Below are 16,945 nucleotides of genomic sequence, written 5' to 3'. Positions count from 1 at the left end.
ATCTACTATCTCCCATAGTACAAAAGTCGACCTATTCTGTGCGAGAAATAAATATTCCAAAGATAGTCTGGGACAGTTGTGGGATGCGATAGATCCCAAGATAATACAACCACGAGCATCAAAACTCATTTTTTTTGCAATGTGGCTGACTCAACAGATCAGAACGTTTACAGTGTACAAGTGATTGTCGGGAGTAGGCTACAAGATTGGGGGATTCTAAATTGTTTGCCTTCACTAGACAACTAATGCCAGCTCCTATTAGTTCTATTGAGCACCGTGGCAACAACTCGCCTTCTGAACATTCTATTCCCAGCTTCTTGCTCAACATCACAATGCCTGCTTCGCTATTGTTGGCAATGAGACATGCTCACGTTGTTTTATGGTGAAAATGTAAATGTAGAAACTTGCTCCTGGCCCAATTCCAATAGTTCCAAATTATACAGCAAATAAAGGGTGTTATTGTCATCATAAAAAGTGAATGGAGGGCATTTTCCAGGCAGAGTTATAATGCTCGTTCACACGCAATATTTTTTAGACGTACGTATTATTTTCTGAAATACATTTTCAAAATTCTGCACGCAGACATTTAGTGTGAAATTTATGCAACGGCCCCAGGGCACCCAAAGGTCACCGATATTTAATTACCGTTCTGCTTCTGCTTACTCAACCAAGTACAAAGAAACTCATTGGCCATTGCTCGCCCAATATTTATATATTCCTAATTCCATTCCTTACTTTAGATTTGTGTGTGTTGTTGGGAAATTGTTAGATATTACTGTTAGATATTACTGCACTGTTAGTGCTAGAAACACAAGCATTTCCCTACACTCGCAATAACATCTGCCAAACACGTGTATGTGACAAATAAAATTTGATTTCATTTGAAAATTGTACCATTCTAGTGTGACAGCTAGTCATAGTGAAATGTAGTGACACCTTGAGGCCGGTGTCGTTGCGCTGCTGGTGCAGTGCATCAGGGGGGGGGGGGGGTTACTGTCACGGATCCCTCCAGAACTTTCATTACGCACACCTGTCCCCTATTCCCACTGATTAGTACTTGTATAAGTGTACCCGTTGGTTTCCATTGGGCAGGCCATTATTGTTACTATGTCCGTTGGTGTGTGTGAGTACCTGTGCTGTGTGTTTTGGCTTTTGTGCCATTGTGGATTGCGCAGATAATTATGGGTCTCGTCCCGTGTGTTAATCATTGTGCTTTTGTGTTATTTATTCGATGTACTCCTCGCTCTTTTGTTTTGGGTCTCTACCCTGTGTTTTGTTACGTGTTTGTTTGGTCTTCGTCCCCGTGCCGTGTATTTGGGCTAAATATTAGCCCCTATTACGCATTCCTGTATCTGTCTCCCAAATAATTTATGCCAGCATCACAGGAACATGATGAACCTACAGTAAGGTAAAACCCATTACCTTATTGCTGCAATATTGTAAAGCCTCTACTTTGGGTTCTAGAAAAGCACTTTGTATATGCATATGTAATGTATTATGATTTATTATTACCTAAATATGATAATATAATAACATAATATACCTTTTGGCATAATTTACCTTACACTTATAATCACATCTGCTGTTGGTTAAGCACCTGGTTGTGGTGTACGGAAATGCCTAATGTGTTAGGACACAGCAATTGATCTTTTACTGATTTTCTGCTCCCTTGTTTCCTCTCCACACATTAAACCTAGTTTATGGATTCTAACTCCTGCGGTTTCTAGTTCCCTGCACTGTCATACAAAGATATCCAGATGTTACAATGGATGGTCAGGAAACAAATGCAGATTGTAGAATTTACACAGCTTGTAGCAGTTGAAAGTTCAATATAAAATGTCGTACCTCGATAAGTGTTGTCGCTATGCACTAGTGACATATTGCTAAATGAACGTTAGACAGACTGACAGGTAGCATTTGTAAACAGGCAGCCGTGTGCAATGTGGTCGGTTTTTGTTACCGCCTACCTGAACGCAGAAACACACCCACATGCCTGGGAAAAAGCCTCAAGAGAGAGCGTTATGTTTTGGGGTTTTAGGGAGTTTGTCAATGGAGTTGGTAAGAGACCATTTAAGTGATAATGCCAGAGAAGCCGGTGTTTGTAGGATATATTGGCACGGGTGTTGTTCGTCTCGGGCCAGCAAACCGTGCAAATATACCCTCCAAACACTGGCTTCGAGGGCATTAATCACTTTAATATAACGGGTTACCAACATATTAAAATAATGATTTACATATTTTCATAAAATATATATATTTTGATGAATTTATTCAAACTATTTCATCCTTCCACGAGATATGGTCCCGACACAAATATAGGGTTACTACCCAAGCCGGCTGGTCGTTCGTTCTATTGGTTCGGTTGCCAGAGACGCGACCCAGTCGTTCAGTCTTTTTGTTCTGTATCTATGGATGTGATCCAGTCGTTCGTTCTAAATGTACCATTACCATACTGGCTGGCAATGTTCTTATCCCTTGCTAGCTAGCCAAATACGGCTAACTTAGTCACATCAAACAGTGCAGCCAGAATAACAGCAGAGTAGCTGCATTTGCATTTGTTTAAGCTGTTTTCTAGTGACATTTATTTGGATACATCCAGAACAATGAGCTAATGAGGTGCGATTTCGCCTGGCATAGAAAATGTGCTTTCTCGTCAGGACACTGTTGTTCAGAGGAGCTAGCCAACAACACAGCTAACACAATCATTTCAAAATGAAGCTGAAAAGACTGCAAACTAGCTGCATTTCGTTTTGTTATACCTGTTTACTATTGACATTTCTGTATATATCCATAAAAATTATGCCAGCTGATTCATGATTTAGACTGGCTAAGAAAAGCTGTCTGCCTGTCTGTCTCATCCCAACTCCCGACACGTTCATTACTATGGGACAGCTGGAGATCGAATTTCAATATTGAAACAATGTTACAAATGTTGGAGAGACAGACAGCAAGGTTTATACAAATCTCCTCTGTTGAAAACTAAATGTTAGTCTAAAAGAAATGTGAGATAATGTCTAGCTGCTTTTTATAGTGGAGATCAAGTTTATAAAATGCCTGGCTGGGCTGATGAGACAGTGGATTGCACAGTGAGATGGAACAGATAAATAGGCATTTCAACATCATAGCTTTAGCCGGTGGTAACTTGTGGAATAGACACCGGCTGTAATGCGGTTTTAATCAACCAGCATCCAGGATTAAACCCACCCATTGTATAATGACAGATTGTGTAATGCATTGCAATGTTTGTCAATAACCACACCTCTAAATCTGAATTCCTTGATGACTGAGTGGGTGTAGGTGCAAGTTTAGAGCAAGCCTCACCCCTCCTAACAATAATTTGTATTCTTTTGTCATGGAGAGGAGAGAATAACATTTCAGTATTATAGCTAATCTCATGCTATTTTACCATAACAGGCATTTGATTTTCATTATTATTGTGTTTAATGGCATTGAGTTTTACATTCTAAGATTAGATTCTAAAATTAGATTATATATTTGAAGAATCTCCAAACTTCTTTTTGTATTGTTTTATAGCACTAGTAAATACTCCAGGGCTAATTTCGTTAGGATGTTGGCATGTTTTTCTAGATTTAGAACATAAACCAACATTTATAAATCAAACATTATCCCTTAGCTCTAGCACAGCAAATACTTAAATTGTTTAAGCATCCATGTAGAATAGTGATTTAAATATATTTTTGGAATATTGACAAAAAAAAATGTACTCCATCAGTAACCAGGTTTCCATCCAACCTTTTTATATGAGCAAAGTACATGTCGTATGTACTGATGGAAATAGAACATTTTTCGGTAAACTTTCCAAATGTCGACAAAACGAAATACGTTAGACCAGGTGGGATCTTTTCGTGTTCGGTAAAATGAATTATGTGAGAAAAGTCAGCAGACACACTTATGTGGAAATATTAATATCATATCGAAGTCAACTTGGAGTGTGGCCCTATCACTATGACTCTTCGGGAAAGCATGACATTTTATTCGGCTACAGATGAAATAAATGATGATGAACTTCACAGGGTGGTGAAAGTGCAAGGTGATGAGCTATATGCTTCATTCCAATAAATACTGAGGGTCTTATTCTGATGACATGATAATCGATGCTTGACTACCGTTTGACAAATAAAAATAATCGCATCATGTACGCTACATGTACGCTTTAGCCAACAGCGCATAGATACAGTATTTTCTCTGTGTTGGCTAGAGTGCAGATGCCAATACTGGAGTGGGCACACTCGCTATCGTATATAACACATAATGTTTTGGTGAGAATACCATCAGTAGAGTTGAAAATAGAATGAATTTAACCATTTAACTTGTATTTTTATTCGGTACTTGGGAATTTAACCACAAAATGTATTTTTATGTGCACTATGTCATCGTGCACAGACTTGTATCTGCACCAAGTCAATTTGATGGAAACACATCTCTGGTGGGAAAATGCGCATAATTGTTTTTATGTTGATTTTTTTTATATTCACATGAAAATCTGTCCCAATTGGATGGAAACCAAGCTACTGACAGAGTTGTCAAGCCACTGACTTGACAACATATACTCAAAACAGACATATTTTTGCCCTCTAAGAATTCGTTTGAAACAAACATTTGTAAAATATGGAAAATGTTTCATTTGAAAATCCCCAATAAGACAGGACCATCTATTCTATCAGATCTTTCAGCACTCTGACGGTGTTGACGTTAGACAAAAATCTGATGGAGTTTCACTGTTTTTAGTACCAATGGAATTACAGGTGTGGAGTAGTTCATCATACACTAAGGCTGATGTGATTGACTTTAACACTTAACCAAAACAATATCTTTGTGCTTTTGTAACCGATGTGAAATGGCTAGCTAGTTAGCGGTGGTGCGCGCTAAATGCGTTTCAATCGGTGACGTCACTCGCTTTGAGACCTTAAAGTAGTGGTTCCCCTTGCTCTGCAAGAGCCGCGGCTTTTGTGGAGCGATGGGTAACGATGCTTCGTGGGTGACTGTTGTTGATGTGTGCAGAGGGTCCCTGGCTCGCGCCCAGGTCGGGGCGAGGGGACGGACTAAAGTTATACTGTTACACTTTTTCAGTCACATATTGATTAAAAGAGGAGGAAAGAACAGGGAGCTGCTGTTAGGCAGTTGTGTAAGATGGAGGTGACAGGGCACTTGACATCTTAAGCTTCTCTAACAACAAAAAAAGATGGAGTTATGAAGAGTAGTGAAAGACAGCATCATGCTCTTGCTCAGAATTTCTGAGCACAAGGAAGGGTTTCTCAAAATACTCTTTTGCCTCGTTCTACTAATAAACATGACAAACCAACTTTAGAGCTCATTGTAGTCACAAATTATTCAAAACCCACTTGAGGCCATAAATGGACCATCAATTATTACCGACTTATAGTATTAATTTCTATATTGAGGCCACATTCCTACTATGCAACTGATTTATCTCTCTGGACAGTTTTATTGTGCACTTGATATTCAGTAAATCCCCTGGTAGCCGAAGATATACATTGCCTTCAGAAAGTATTCACACCCCTTAATTTTTTCCCCACGTGTTGTGTTACAGCCTGAATTTAAAATGGATGAAATTGAGATTTTGTATCACTGGCCTACACACAATACACCTTAATGTCAAAGTGGAATCATGTTTTTAGACATTTTTACAAATTAATTAAAAATGAAAAGCTGAAATGTCTTGAGTCAATAAGTATTCAACCCATTTGTTATGGCAAGCCTAAATAAGTGAGGTTTTCCAATGTCTCGCAAAGAAGGGCCCCTATTAGAAGATGGGAAAAATGTAAAAAGCAGACATTGAATATCCCTTTGAGCATGATGAAGTTATTAATTACACTTTGGATGGTGTATCAATACACCCACTGACTAGAAAGATACGGTCCTATCTAACTCAGTTGCCAGAGACGAAGGAAAACACTCAGGGATTTCACCATGAGGTAAATGGTGACATTAAATGGCTGTGATAGGAGATGACAGAGTGAAAACAAGGAAGCCTGTGCAGAATAAAAAGTATTTCAAAACATGAATCCTATTTGCAAAAAGGCACTAAAGTAAAACTGCTAAAAATGTGGCAAAGAAATTAACTTTATGTCCTGAATACAAAACGTTATGTTTGGGGCAAATCCAACATAACACATCACTAAGCACCATTCTTCATATTTTTTAACATGGTGGTGGTTGCATCATGGGATGCTTTTCATCCGCAAGGAGTATAGATTTCTTCTGAATAAAAAAAAACGGAATAGAGCTAAGCACAGGCAAAATCCTAGAGGAAAACCTGGTTCAGTCTGTTTTCCAACATAAACTGGGAGACAGATTCACCTTTTAGCAGGACAATAACCTAAAACACAAGGCCAAATATACACCGGAGTTGTTTACTAAGACGACATTGAATGTTCCTGAGTGGCCTAGTTACAGTTTTGACTTGAAAATATATGGCAAGACTTGAAAATGGCGGTCTAGCAATGATCAACAGAACTTTAATACTTTTTTAAAAGAATAATGTGCAAATATTGTACAATCCAGGTGTATAAAGCTCTTAAAGGCTTAATCATTGTACGCTTGTGTTATTTATTCGAGGTACTCCTCGCTCTTTTGTTTTGGGTTTCTACCCTGTGTTTTGTTACGTGTTTGTTTGGTCTTCGTCCCTGTGCCTTTACACGACTTAATAAAAAACCCTATTAAGCATTCCTGCGCCTGTCTCCCGAATCATTTATACCAGCGTGATAGAATAATGGACCATTAAGGGAGACAGCGGGAATGGCCCGTCCGACGACGCTGCGACTGGTCCGTCCGGCGCCGCCACACCGGGTCTGTCCGACGACGCAACTTCAGCAGCCACAACTGGCCCGTCCAACGCCGCCACAACGGGTCCGTCCAACGCCACTGCTACAGGTCCGTCCGACGCCACCACAACTTTGGCAGCGGCAACTGGCCCGTCCGACAACAACGCAACTTCGGCAGCTGCATCAGGTCCTGATCAACCCGCACTGACGCAACTTCGGCAGCTGCATCAGGTCCTGATCAACCCGCACTGCGTTCCTGTGATCGTCCTTGAGGCCGGTATCGTTGCACTGCTGGTGCAGTGCATCAGGGGGGTGGGGGGGGGGTACTGTCACGGATACCTCCGGAACTTTTATTATGCACACCTGTCCCCTATTCCCACTGATTAGTACTTGTATAAGTGTGCCCATTGGTTTCCATTGGGCAGTCCATTATTGTTACTGTCACGTTCCTGACCTGTTTTCTGTTGTTTTGTATGTGTGTGATGGTCAGGGCGTGAGTTTTGGGTGGGCAGTCTATGTTTGCTGTTTCTATGTTGGTTTTGGGTTGCCTGGTATGGCTCTTAATTAGAGGCAGGTGTTTTGCGTTTTCCTCTAATTGAGAGTCATATTAAGGTAGGTTGTTCTCACTGTTTGTTTGTGGGTGATTGTCTCCTGTGTCCTTGTCGGTGTACCACACGGGACTGTAGCGTTTGTTCGGTTTTTGTGTAGTCTGTTTTCCCTGTCCGTGCGTTCTTCGTGTTTTATGTAAGTACTCTCGTTCAGGTCTGTCTTCTTCGTTTTGTTGTTTTGTAAAATATTCAAGTGTTCTTCGTGTGTTTAGTTTTGTCTTGTAAATAAAGTTTCATGATGTATTCAAAACCCGCTGCACGTTGGTCAAATCCATGCTACTCCTCTTCTGATGAGGAGAAGGAGGAAGCGCGTTACAGAATCACCCACCAAACCCAGATCAAGCAGCGGGTTAATGGACAGCAACGACAGCGCACGAAGCAGGATTTATGGTCTTGGGAGCAAGTATTCAACGGAGAAGGACCCTGGGCTAAGGTGGGAGAGAATCGCCGCTCTCGGGAGGAGAAGGAGGCAGCCACAGCCCAGGAGCGCTGGTATGAGGAGGCAGCGCGGCGACGCGGTTGGGAGCCTGAGAGTCAGACCCAAAAATTTCTTGGGGGGGTGCACACGAGGAGTGTGGCAAAGCCGGGTAGGATACCTGAGCCAACTCCCCGTGCTTACCGTGGAGTGAGAGAGCGTCGTACTGGTCAGACACCGTGTTATGCGGTAAAGCGCACGGTGTCCCCAGTACGCGTGCTTAGCCCAGTGCGGGCTATTCCACCTTGCCGCACTGGGAGGGCTAGGTTGGGCATCGAGCCAGATGTCATGAAGCCGGCCCAACGTATCTGGTCTCCAGTACGTCTCCTCGGGCCGGCATACATGGCACCAGCCTTACGAATGGTGTCCCCGGTTCGCCAGCATAGCCCAGTGCGGGCTATTCCACCTCGCCGCACTGGCAGGGCTACGGGCACCATTCAACCTGGTAAGGTTGGGCAGGCTCGGTGCTCAAGAGCACGTGTCCTCCTTCACGGTCCGGTATACCCGGTGCCACCTCCAAGTACCAGTCCACCGGTGGCAGCCCCCCGCACCAGGCTGTCTCTCCGGGTTCTCTCTCCAGCTGCTCCCACCTGTCCAGCGCTGTCAGAGCTTTCCTCCTCTCCAGCGCAGCCAGTGCCTATACCACGCACCAGGCCTACTGTGCGCCTCAGCAGGGCAGAGTCGGCCGTCTGCCCAACGCCTTCTGCACTGCCTGTCTGCCCAGCGCCGTCGGAGCCATCTGTCTGCCCAGCGCCGTCGGAGCCATCTGTCTGCCCAGCGCCGTCTGCCCAGCGCCGTCGGAGCCATCTGTCTGCCCAGCGCCGTCGGAGCCATCTGTCTGCCCAGCGCCGTCGGAGCCATCTGTCTGCCCAGCGCCGTCTGAACTGCCCGTCTGCCCAGCGGCGCCTGAACTGCCCGTCTGCCCAGCGGCGCCTGAACTGCCCGTCTGCCCAGCGGCGCCTGAACTGCCCGTCTCCCCAGCGGCGCCTGAACTGCCCGTCTGCCCAGCGGCGCCTGAACTGCCCGTCTGCCCAACGGCGCCTGAACTGCCCGTCTGCCAAGAGCCTACAGAGCCTTCCGCCAGACCGGATCAGCCAGAGCCTTCCGCCAGACCGGATCAGCCAGAGCCTTCCGCCAGACCGGATCAGCCAGAGCCTTCCGCCAGACCGGATCAGCCAGAGCCTTCCGCCAGACCGGATCAGCCAGAGCCTTCCGCCAGACCGGATCAGCCAGAGCCTTCCGCCAGACCGGATCAGCCAGAGCCTTCCGCCAGACCGGATCAGCCAGAGCCGTCCAGCCAGGACCAGCCAGAGCCGTCCAGCCAGGACCTGCCAGAGCCGTCCAGCCAGGACCTGCCAGAGCCGTCCAGCCAGGACCAGCCAGAGCCGTCCAGCCAGGACCTGCCAGAGCCGTCCAGCCAGGACCTGCCAGAGCCGTCCAGCCAGGACCTGCCAGAGCCGTCCAGCCAGGACCTGCCAGAGCCGTCCAGCCAGGACCTGCCAGAGTCCCTCAGCCAGGACCTGCCAGAGTCCCTCAGCCAGGACCTGCCAGAGTCCCTCAGCCAGGACCTGCCAGAGTCCCTCAGCCAGGACCTGCCAGAGTCCCTCAGCCAGGACCTGCCAGAGTCCCTCAGCCAGGACCTGCCAGAGTCCCTCAGCCCGGTGCTGCCCCTTATCCCGGTGCTGCCCCTTATCCCGGTGCTGGCCCTTATCCCGGTGCTGCCCCTTCATTTAGGTGGTTTTAGTTGGAGGGTGGTCATTGGGAGGGGGATACAGAAGCGGGGAGTGACTATGGTGGTGTGGGGACAGCGTCCGGAGCCTGAGCCACCACCGTGGTCAGATGCCCACCCAGACCCTCCCCTGGACTTTGTGCTGGTGCGCCCGGCGTTCGCACCTTGAGGGGGGGGTTCTGTCACGTTCCTGACCTGTTTTCTGTTGTTTTGTATGTGTGTGATGGTCAGGGCGTGAGTTTTGGGTGGGCAGTCTATGTTTGCTGTTTCTATGTTGGTTTTGGGTTGCCTGGTATGGCTCTTAATTAGAGGCAGGTGTTTTGCGTTTTCCTCTAATTGAGAGTCATATTAAGGTAGGTTGTTCTCACTGTTTGTTTGTGGGTGATTGTCTCCTGTGTCCTTGTCGGTGTACCACACGGGACTGTAGCGTTTGTTCGGTTTTTGTGTAGTCTGTTTTCCCTGTCCGTGCGTTCTTCGTGTTTTATGTAAGTACTCTCGTTCAGGTCTGTCTTCTTCGTTTTGTAAAATATTCAAGTGTTCTTCGTGTGTTTAGTTTTGTCTTGTAAATAAAGTTTCATGATGTATCAAAACCCGCTGCACGTTGGTCAAATCCATGCTACTCCTCTTTTGATGAGGAGAAGGAGGAAGCGCGTTACAGTTACTATGTCCGTTGGTGCGTGTGAGAACCTGTGCTGTGTGTTTAGCCTTTCGTGCCATTGTGGATTGTGCAGAATGGCGGTCTAGCAATGACCAGCAACCAACTTGACAGAACTTGAATAATTTTAAGAATAATGTGCAAATATTGTACAATCCAGGTGTATAAAGCTCTTAAAGACTTACCCAGAAATGCTGCCAAATGTGATTCTAACATGTATTAACTCATGGGTGTGAATACTTATGTAATTAGATATTTCTGTATTTCATTCTCAATAAATTTGCAACAATTTCTAAAAACATGTTTCCAATTCATCATTATGGCATATTGTGTGTAGATTGGTTGATCTTTTATTTATTATTTATTTATGATTAATCCTATTTGAATTCAGGCTGTAACAAAAAATGTGGAATAAGTCAAGGGGTTATGAATACTTTCTGAAGGCCCTGTACGTACCATATCAAACATCAAGAGTTGAATTCCGTGAAACACTCCTATTTCCACCATCTAAGGGGAATTTAAATGCAGAAGGGAATTGAAATGTAAAAGGAGCCATAATGCATATATCAAGATAGGATATACTACATGACCAAGAGTATGTGGACACCTGCTCGTCGAACATCTCATTCCAAAATCAAGGGCATTAATATGGAGTTGGTACCCTCTTTGCTGCTACAACAGCCCCCACTCTTCTGGGAAGGCTTTCTACTAGATGTTGGAACATTTATGTGGGGACTTGCTTCCATTCACCCACGAGCATTAGTGAGGTCGGCACAGATGTTGGGCAATTAGGCCTGGCTCGTTCCAGTTCATCCCAAAGGTGTTTGATGGGATTGTGGTCAGAGCTCTGTGCAGGCCAGTCAAGTTCTTCCACACCGATCTCGGCAAACCATTTCTGTATGGACCTTGCTTTGTGCATGGGGGCCTTGTCATGCTGAAATAGTAACTGTTTCCACAAAGTTGGAAGCACAGAATCGTCTAGAATGTCATTGTATGCTGTAGCATTAAGATTTCCCATAATTGGAATTAACCATGAAAAATAGCCCCAGACCATTATTCCTCCTCCACCAAACTTTACAGTTGGCACTATGCATTGCAGGTAGCATTCTCCTGGCATCCGCCAAACACAGATTAGTTCGTCAGACTGACAGATGGTGAAGCGTGATTCATAACTCCAGAGAATGCATTTCCACTGCTCCAGAGTCCAATGGCGGCGAGCTTTGCACCACTCCAGCTGACGCTTGGCATTGGACATGGTGATCTTAGGCTTGTGTGTGGCTGACTGGCCTTGAAACCCATTTCATGACTTTCTTGACAAACAGTTATTGTGCTGACGTTGCTTCCAGATGCAATCTGGAACTCGGTAGTGAGTGTTCCAACCAAGGACAGACGATTTTTACACACTATGCGTTTCAGAACTCGGCGGTCCCATTCTGTGAGCTTGTGTGGCCTACCACTTCGCGGCTGAGCTGTTGTTGCTCCTAGACGTTTCCACTTCACAATAGCAGCACTTACAGTTGACCAGGGCAGATCTAGCTGGGCAGAAATTTGACGAACTGACTTGTTGGATAGGTGGCATCCTATGACAGTGCCACGTTGAAAGTCACTGAGCTCTTCAGTAAGACCATTCTACTGCCAATGTTTTGCCATGGAGATTGCATGGATGTGTGCTTGATTTTATACACCTGTCCGCAACAGGTGTGGCTGAAATAGCTGAATCCACAAATTTGAAGTGGTGTCCACATACTGTTGTGTATACAGATGATGTCGGAAGTTTACATAGACCTTAGCCAAATACATTTAAACTCAGTTTTCACAATTCCTGACATTTAATCCTAATAAAAATTTCCTGTTTTAGGCCAGTTAGGATCACCACTTTATTTTAAGAATGTGAAATGTCAGAATAATAATAGAGATAATTATTTATTTCAGGTTTAATTTCTTTCATCACACTCCCAGTTTGTCAGAAGTTTACATACACTCAATTAGTATTTGGTAGCATTGCCTTTAAATTGATTAAGTTGGGTTGTCACGTTCCTGACCTGTTTTCTGTTAGTTGTTTTATGTGTTAGCTGGTCAGGACGTGAGTTTGGGTGGGCAGTCTATGTTTTCTGTTTCTATGTTGGTTTGGGTACCTAATATGGTTCTCAATTAGAGGCAGGTGGTTTTCATCTCCTCTGATTGAGAATCATATTAAGGTAGGTGTTTTCACATTGTTTGTCGTGGGTGGTTGTCTCCTGTGTCTGTGTCTATGTTGCACCATACGGGACTGTTTTCGGTTTGTTTTCGGTTTGTTTGTTCGTTTCGTTTTATGTAGTCATTTTTCCTGTTCGTGCGTTCTTCGACTCACATGTAAGTTCTTACGTTCAGGTTTGTCTACTCCGTTTGTTGTTTTGTTTAGATTCAAGTGAAGTTCGTGTTTTGTCGTCTTTACTTAAATAAATCATGTCAAATCGCAACGCTGCATTTTGGTTTAATCCCTGCTCCTCCTCTTCGGATGAAGAGGAGGAGGAACGCCGTTACATGGGTCAAACGTTTCAGGTAGCCTTCCACAAGCTTCCCACAATAAGTTCGATGAATTTTGGCCCATTCTTCCTGACAGAGCTGGTGTAACTGAGTCAGGTTTGTAGGCCTCCTTGCTTGCACATGCTTTTTCAGTTCTGCCCACAAATGTTCTATAGGATTGAAGTCATGGCTTTGTGATGGCCACTCCAATACCTTGACTTTGTTGTCCTTAAGCCATTTTGCCACAACTTTGGAAGTATGCTTGGGGTCATTGTCCATTTGGAAGACCCATTTGCGACCAACCTTTAACTTCCTGACTGATATCTTGAGATGTTGCTTCAATATATACACATCATTTTCCTACCTCATGATGCCATCTATTTTGTGAATTGCACCAGTCCCTCCTGCAGCAAAGCACCCCCACAACATGATGCTGCCACCCCCATGCTTCACGGTTGGGAGGGTGTTCTTTGGCTTGCAAGCCTCCCCCTTTTTCCTCCAAACATAACGATGGTCATTATGGCCAAACAGTTCTATTTTTGTTTCATCAGACCAGAGGGCATTTCTTCAAAAAGTACGATCTTTGTCCCCGTGTGCAGTTGCAAACCGTAGTCTGACTTATTTATGGCGGCTGTGGAACAGTGGCTTCTTCCTTGCTGAGTGGCCTTTCAGGTTATGTCAAGATAGGACTCGTTTTACTGTGGATATAGATACTTTTGTACCTGTTTCCTCCAGCATCTCGACAAAGTCCTTTGCTGTTGTTCTGGGATCGATTTGCACTTTTCGCACCAAACGACGTTCATCTCTAGGAGACAGAACACATCTACTTCCTGAGCGGTATGACGGCTGCATGGTCCCATGGTGTTTATACTTGTGTACTATTGTTTATACAGATGAACGTGGTACCTTCAGGCATTTGGAAATTGCTCCAAAGGATGAACCAGACTTGGCTCTATGAACCAAAAAAATGTTGAGGTCTTGGCTGATTTCTTTTGATTTTCCCATGATGTCAAGCAAAGAGGCACTGAGTTTGATGGTACGCCTTAAAATACATCCACAGGTACACCTCCAATTGACTCAAATGATGTCAATTATCAGAAGCTTATCTATCAGAAGCCTCTAAAGCCATGACATCATATTCTGGAATTTTCCAAGCTGTTTAAAGGCACAGTCAACTTAGTATATGTGAACTTCTGACCCACTGGAATTGTGATACAGTGAATTATAAGTGAAATAATCTGTAAACAATTGTTTGGAAAAATTACTTGTGTCATGCACAAAGTAGATGTCCTAACCGACTTGCCAAAACTATAGTTTGTTAACAAGAAATTTGTGCAGTGGTTGAAAAATGAGTTTTAATGACTCCAACCTAAGTGTATGTTAACTTCCGACTTCAACTGTATATAGCGTATATTCCATATCTGAAGATAGATTCACACATATTCTGTCACGTTGTGCTGACAAACTGCCTGGGAGCTCCTCAGTGGTGAAACTCCTCCTCCTTCAATCAGTGGTGAACCAGGTGGAACAAATCTTCCAGGCAATCAGGGCGTGCCAGCACCTGGCTCTGCTGTTGTCTTTAGACCGCAGTGAAAGGAGCATTTATAACACCACAAGACCAAGGAAACTTCATCTTTGTGATCAAGGTGACTGTGCAAGTCCAAGCCCTCCACAAAACTGTGAAAGACAGCCGGTAAGCGCCATATTGGCCATGCTTGACTATACTGACTTAAGCAGTGCACTGCTAATGATACTCTGGAAAACACAGACTCTTAACTCTTGACTTTTGCAGTGGTATTTATAACTTCAAATGTTGTTTGTGGGGTATAAAGGAAAAGTAAGAAGAGCCAAATTCATTGTTGACAAAGAACTTGTTTGAAATGGTTAAAAGTAATTTAAACTTTGTAGAAATCTTAGTAAACCAAGTTCTTAATTCAGTAACAAATGTATAGTCTAAAAAATCTTTGGCTAAAAAATGAAAGATTTGTCTGTTTAAAACTACTGATTAGAAAATAAATGTAATTTTTTACTACTAAAAATATTTTGAATGTATTTGGCTAAAATGCAAATTTAGATAAATATACAGATTCTGCTCATTTGATTAAAAATGGTGGGTTTCTATTTTGGGAAACATTTGCTTAAAAGTGGAAACCTTGTGTTTTATGGTAGCAGAAATGTGTTTATCTGGGGTGAATGTGGATAAGTTTGTATTTCATTGGGCTGTCAACTCAAATAGTAACTTGTATTTGTCATCTCTTTTTTGAGGTTTTTCACCTGTTTACTGCCAACCAAAGAATGGTAAATAAAAGACAAACAACTGATTCCATGGCTGTTTATTGAGTGAAATCCAGTTAAAATCTTCATGTGGAGGGACTGTCCTTTTCAAGTGGGGAATTGCACAAGAAAGAGGTCAAAACTTGACACACGTTCTGACCTTTATTTTTGTCTTTGTTTTAGTGTGGTCAGGGCGTGAGTTGGGTGGGTTATCTATATGTTGTGTTTCTATGTTGGCTTTGTTGTTTGCCCTAATATGGTTCTCAATCAGAGGCAGGTGTTTGTCATTGTCTCTGATTGGGAACCATATTTAGGTAGCCTGTTGGGTTTTGTGGGTGGTTGTCTTCTGTCTTTGTGTTCATTGCACCAGATAGGACTGTTTCGGTTAGATTCACTTTTGTTATTTTGTTTTGTGTCTTGTTCAGTTGTTTATTATTAAAAAATGGACTGCGCTGCGTCTTGGTCCGATCCCTGCTACACCTCCTCTTCAGACGAAGAGGAGGAAATCTGCCGTTACATATTCAAATGTTTTTGAGAAACACTACTGTATTATCCTTGATCTGTTAATGTATTTGTGCAAGTTGTTGTTTTGGGTGGAATTTATATGGATTTTATACGTACAGAAGACAAACCCAGGGAAAATAGGTCAGTTGTACCACTAGGGGCCATCTTCTATTGAGTCATCTTCAGATCATATGGCAAGAGGAATGATGAATGAACAGAAGGAAACCACAGAGAACCCACTCACCGTCCTCTCGAGCCTTATGTATGAAGGCATCCACACCGCTCTCTCCATAGTTCCCCTCGGACGCCACGGTGGAGACAAAGTTCCAGTGCATGGCCTTGACGATATCCACCATGGCCTGTGCCTGGTAGGTGTCTGGGGGCACCACGCGTGAGAAAAAGTCGTAACGTGTGTTGTCGCTCAGCTCCGGTGCCGTGGAGGCATAACTCACCTGGGGGATCTGAGGAGAGAGGGGAGAGAGGGAAGAAGGGATGAGTTAAGATGGAGAAGAGGCAAAGACATCATAGCAGGAAGGGGGTGGGGACAGAGGGAGAGCTCATCAGCAATCAGTCTTAGGGGACATGAAACATTATTTCATCCTGCCAGCTTGGCTGGCTTGTACCGTGCACCGCAGGGTGTCTCCTTTAGACAACTGGGGGGGGTGGGGGATTACTCAGCGAGAAGATGAGCGTGTCAGGCTTCTGCACGGGGATCGGCAACCCGCACACAAGCAGGGGGATGAAGCCAATGGCAATAACACTGTATGAGAGGCTTTTCATATACATGCTCATTCATTCAGTGCAGATTTTCTGGTCCTGAGTAGTCATATCCATTCATTTATTCATTCATCTAACATTTTGTAGTACTTTGTTTTCACTGTTTATTTACAGCTGACTAAGGTATCCTATGAGTTTCGGATGCATCTAAAAATGTGCTCATGAAAATATCTCAATGTGTCCTATATTGATATACAGTGCAACTGGCAGAGCTGTTTTTCTGGGTGTGATAAAGTGTGTCCAGTGATTGATGACTTATCGTGCTATTTTTGTGGTTGTGACACTAGGGGAAGGGAACCCGGATACTAAAAACAGCTCTGATTTCCCGCTGGATCCAGCTTTCCATCTCATCCACAGCTAAGTGGTTCATTATCATGGGCAGCAAGCTCAGAGGCACACTCAATCTGACCCATTACCATCCCTCTGCCAAGTTAACACCCACCACAGACCCATATCAAACCTATCTGGGCAGCCATTGGACTGAGTCACCGACTCAGTATTGTGTCTCCCTATCTGTTGGCACCACGTCCTTTCGGGATCCTCATCATGTTTTACCAATGTTGAGTGGAAGATGAATTCCAAGACGACTAGCATTGTTAGTTCAGTGGCCTT

At 44.0% G+C, this 16,945-nt stretch overlaps 1 protein-coding gene across 3 annotated transcripts in view; it reads right to left on the bottom strand.

Annotated features, from left to right (window-relative positions):
• Nucleotides 1–16,945, bottom strand: part of LOC139535405 (metabotropic glutamate receptor 4-like) — a 332,761-nt gene that overhangs the window by 119,720 nt on the left and 196,096 nt on the right. For all 3 annotated transcript variants that reach the window (XM_071334772.1, XM_071334769.1, XM_071334770.1), the window contains exon 3: nucleotides 15,801–16,017. In XM_071334772.1, coding sequence (XP_071190873.1) covers nucleotides 15,801–16,017 — 217 coding nt within the window. The remainder of the gene's footprint in view (nucleotides 1–15,800; nucleotides 16,018–16,945) is intronic.

The sequence above is a fragment of the Salvelinus alpinus genome, chromosome 12 (assembly GCF_045679555.1).
Source record: "Salvelinus alpinus chromosome 12, SLU_Salpinus.1, whole genome shotgun sequence".
Taxonomy (NCBI): Eukaryota; Metazoa; Chordata; class Actinopteri; order Salmoniformes; family Salmonidae; genus Salvelinus; species Salvelinus alpinus.
This window is presented reverse-complemented; position numbering and strand designations above follow the sequence as displayed.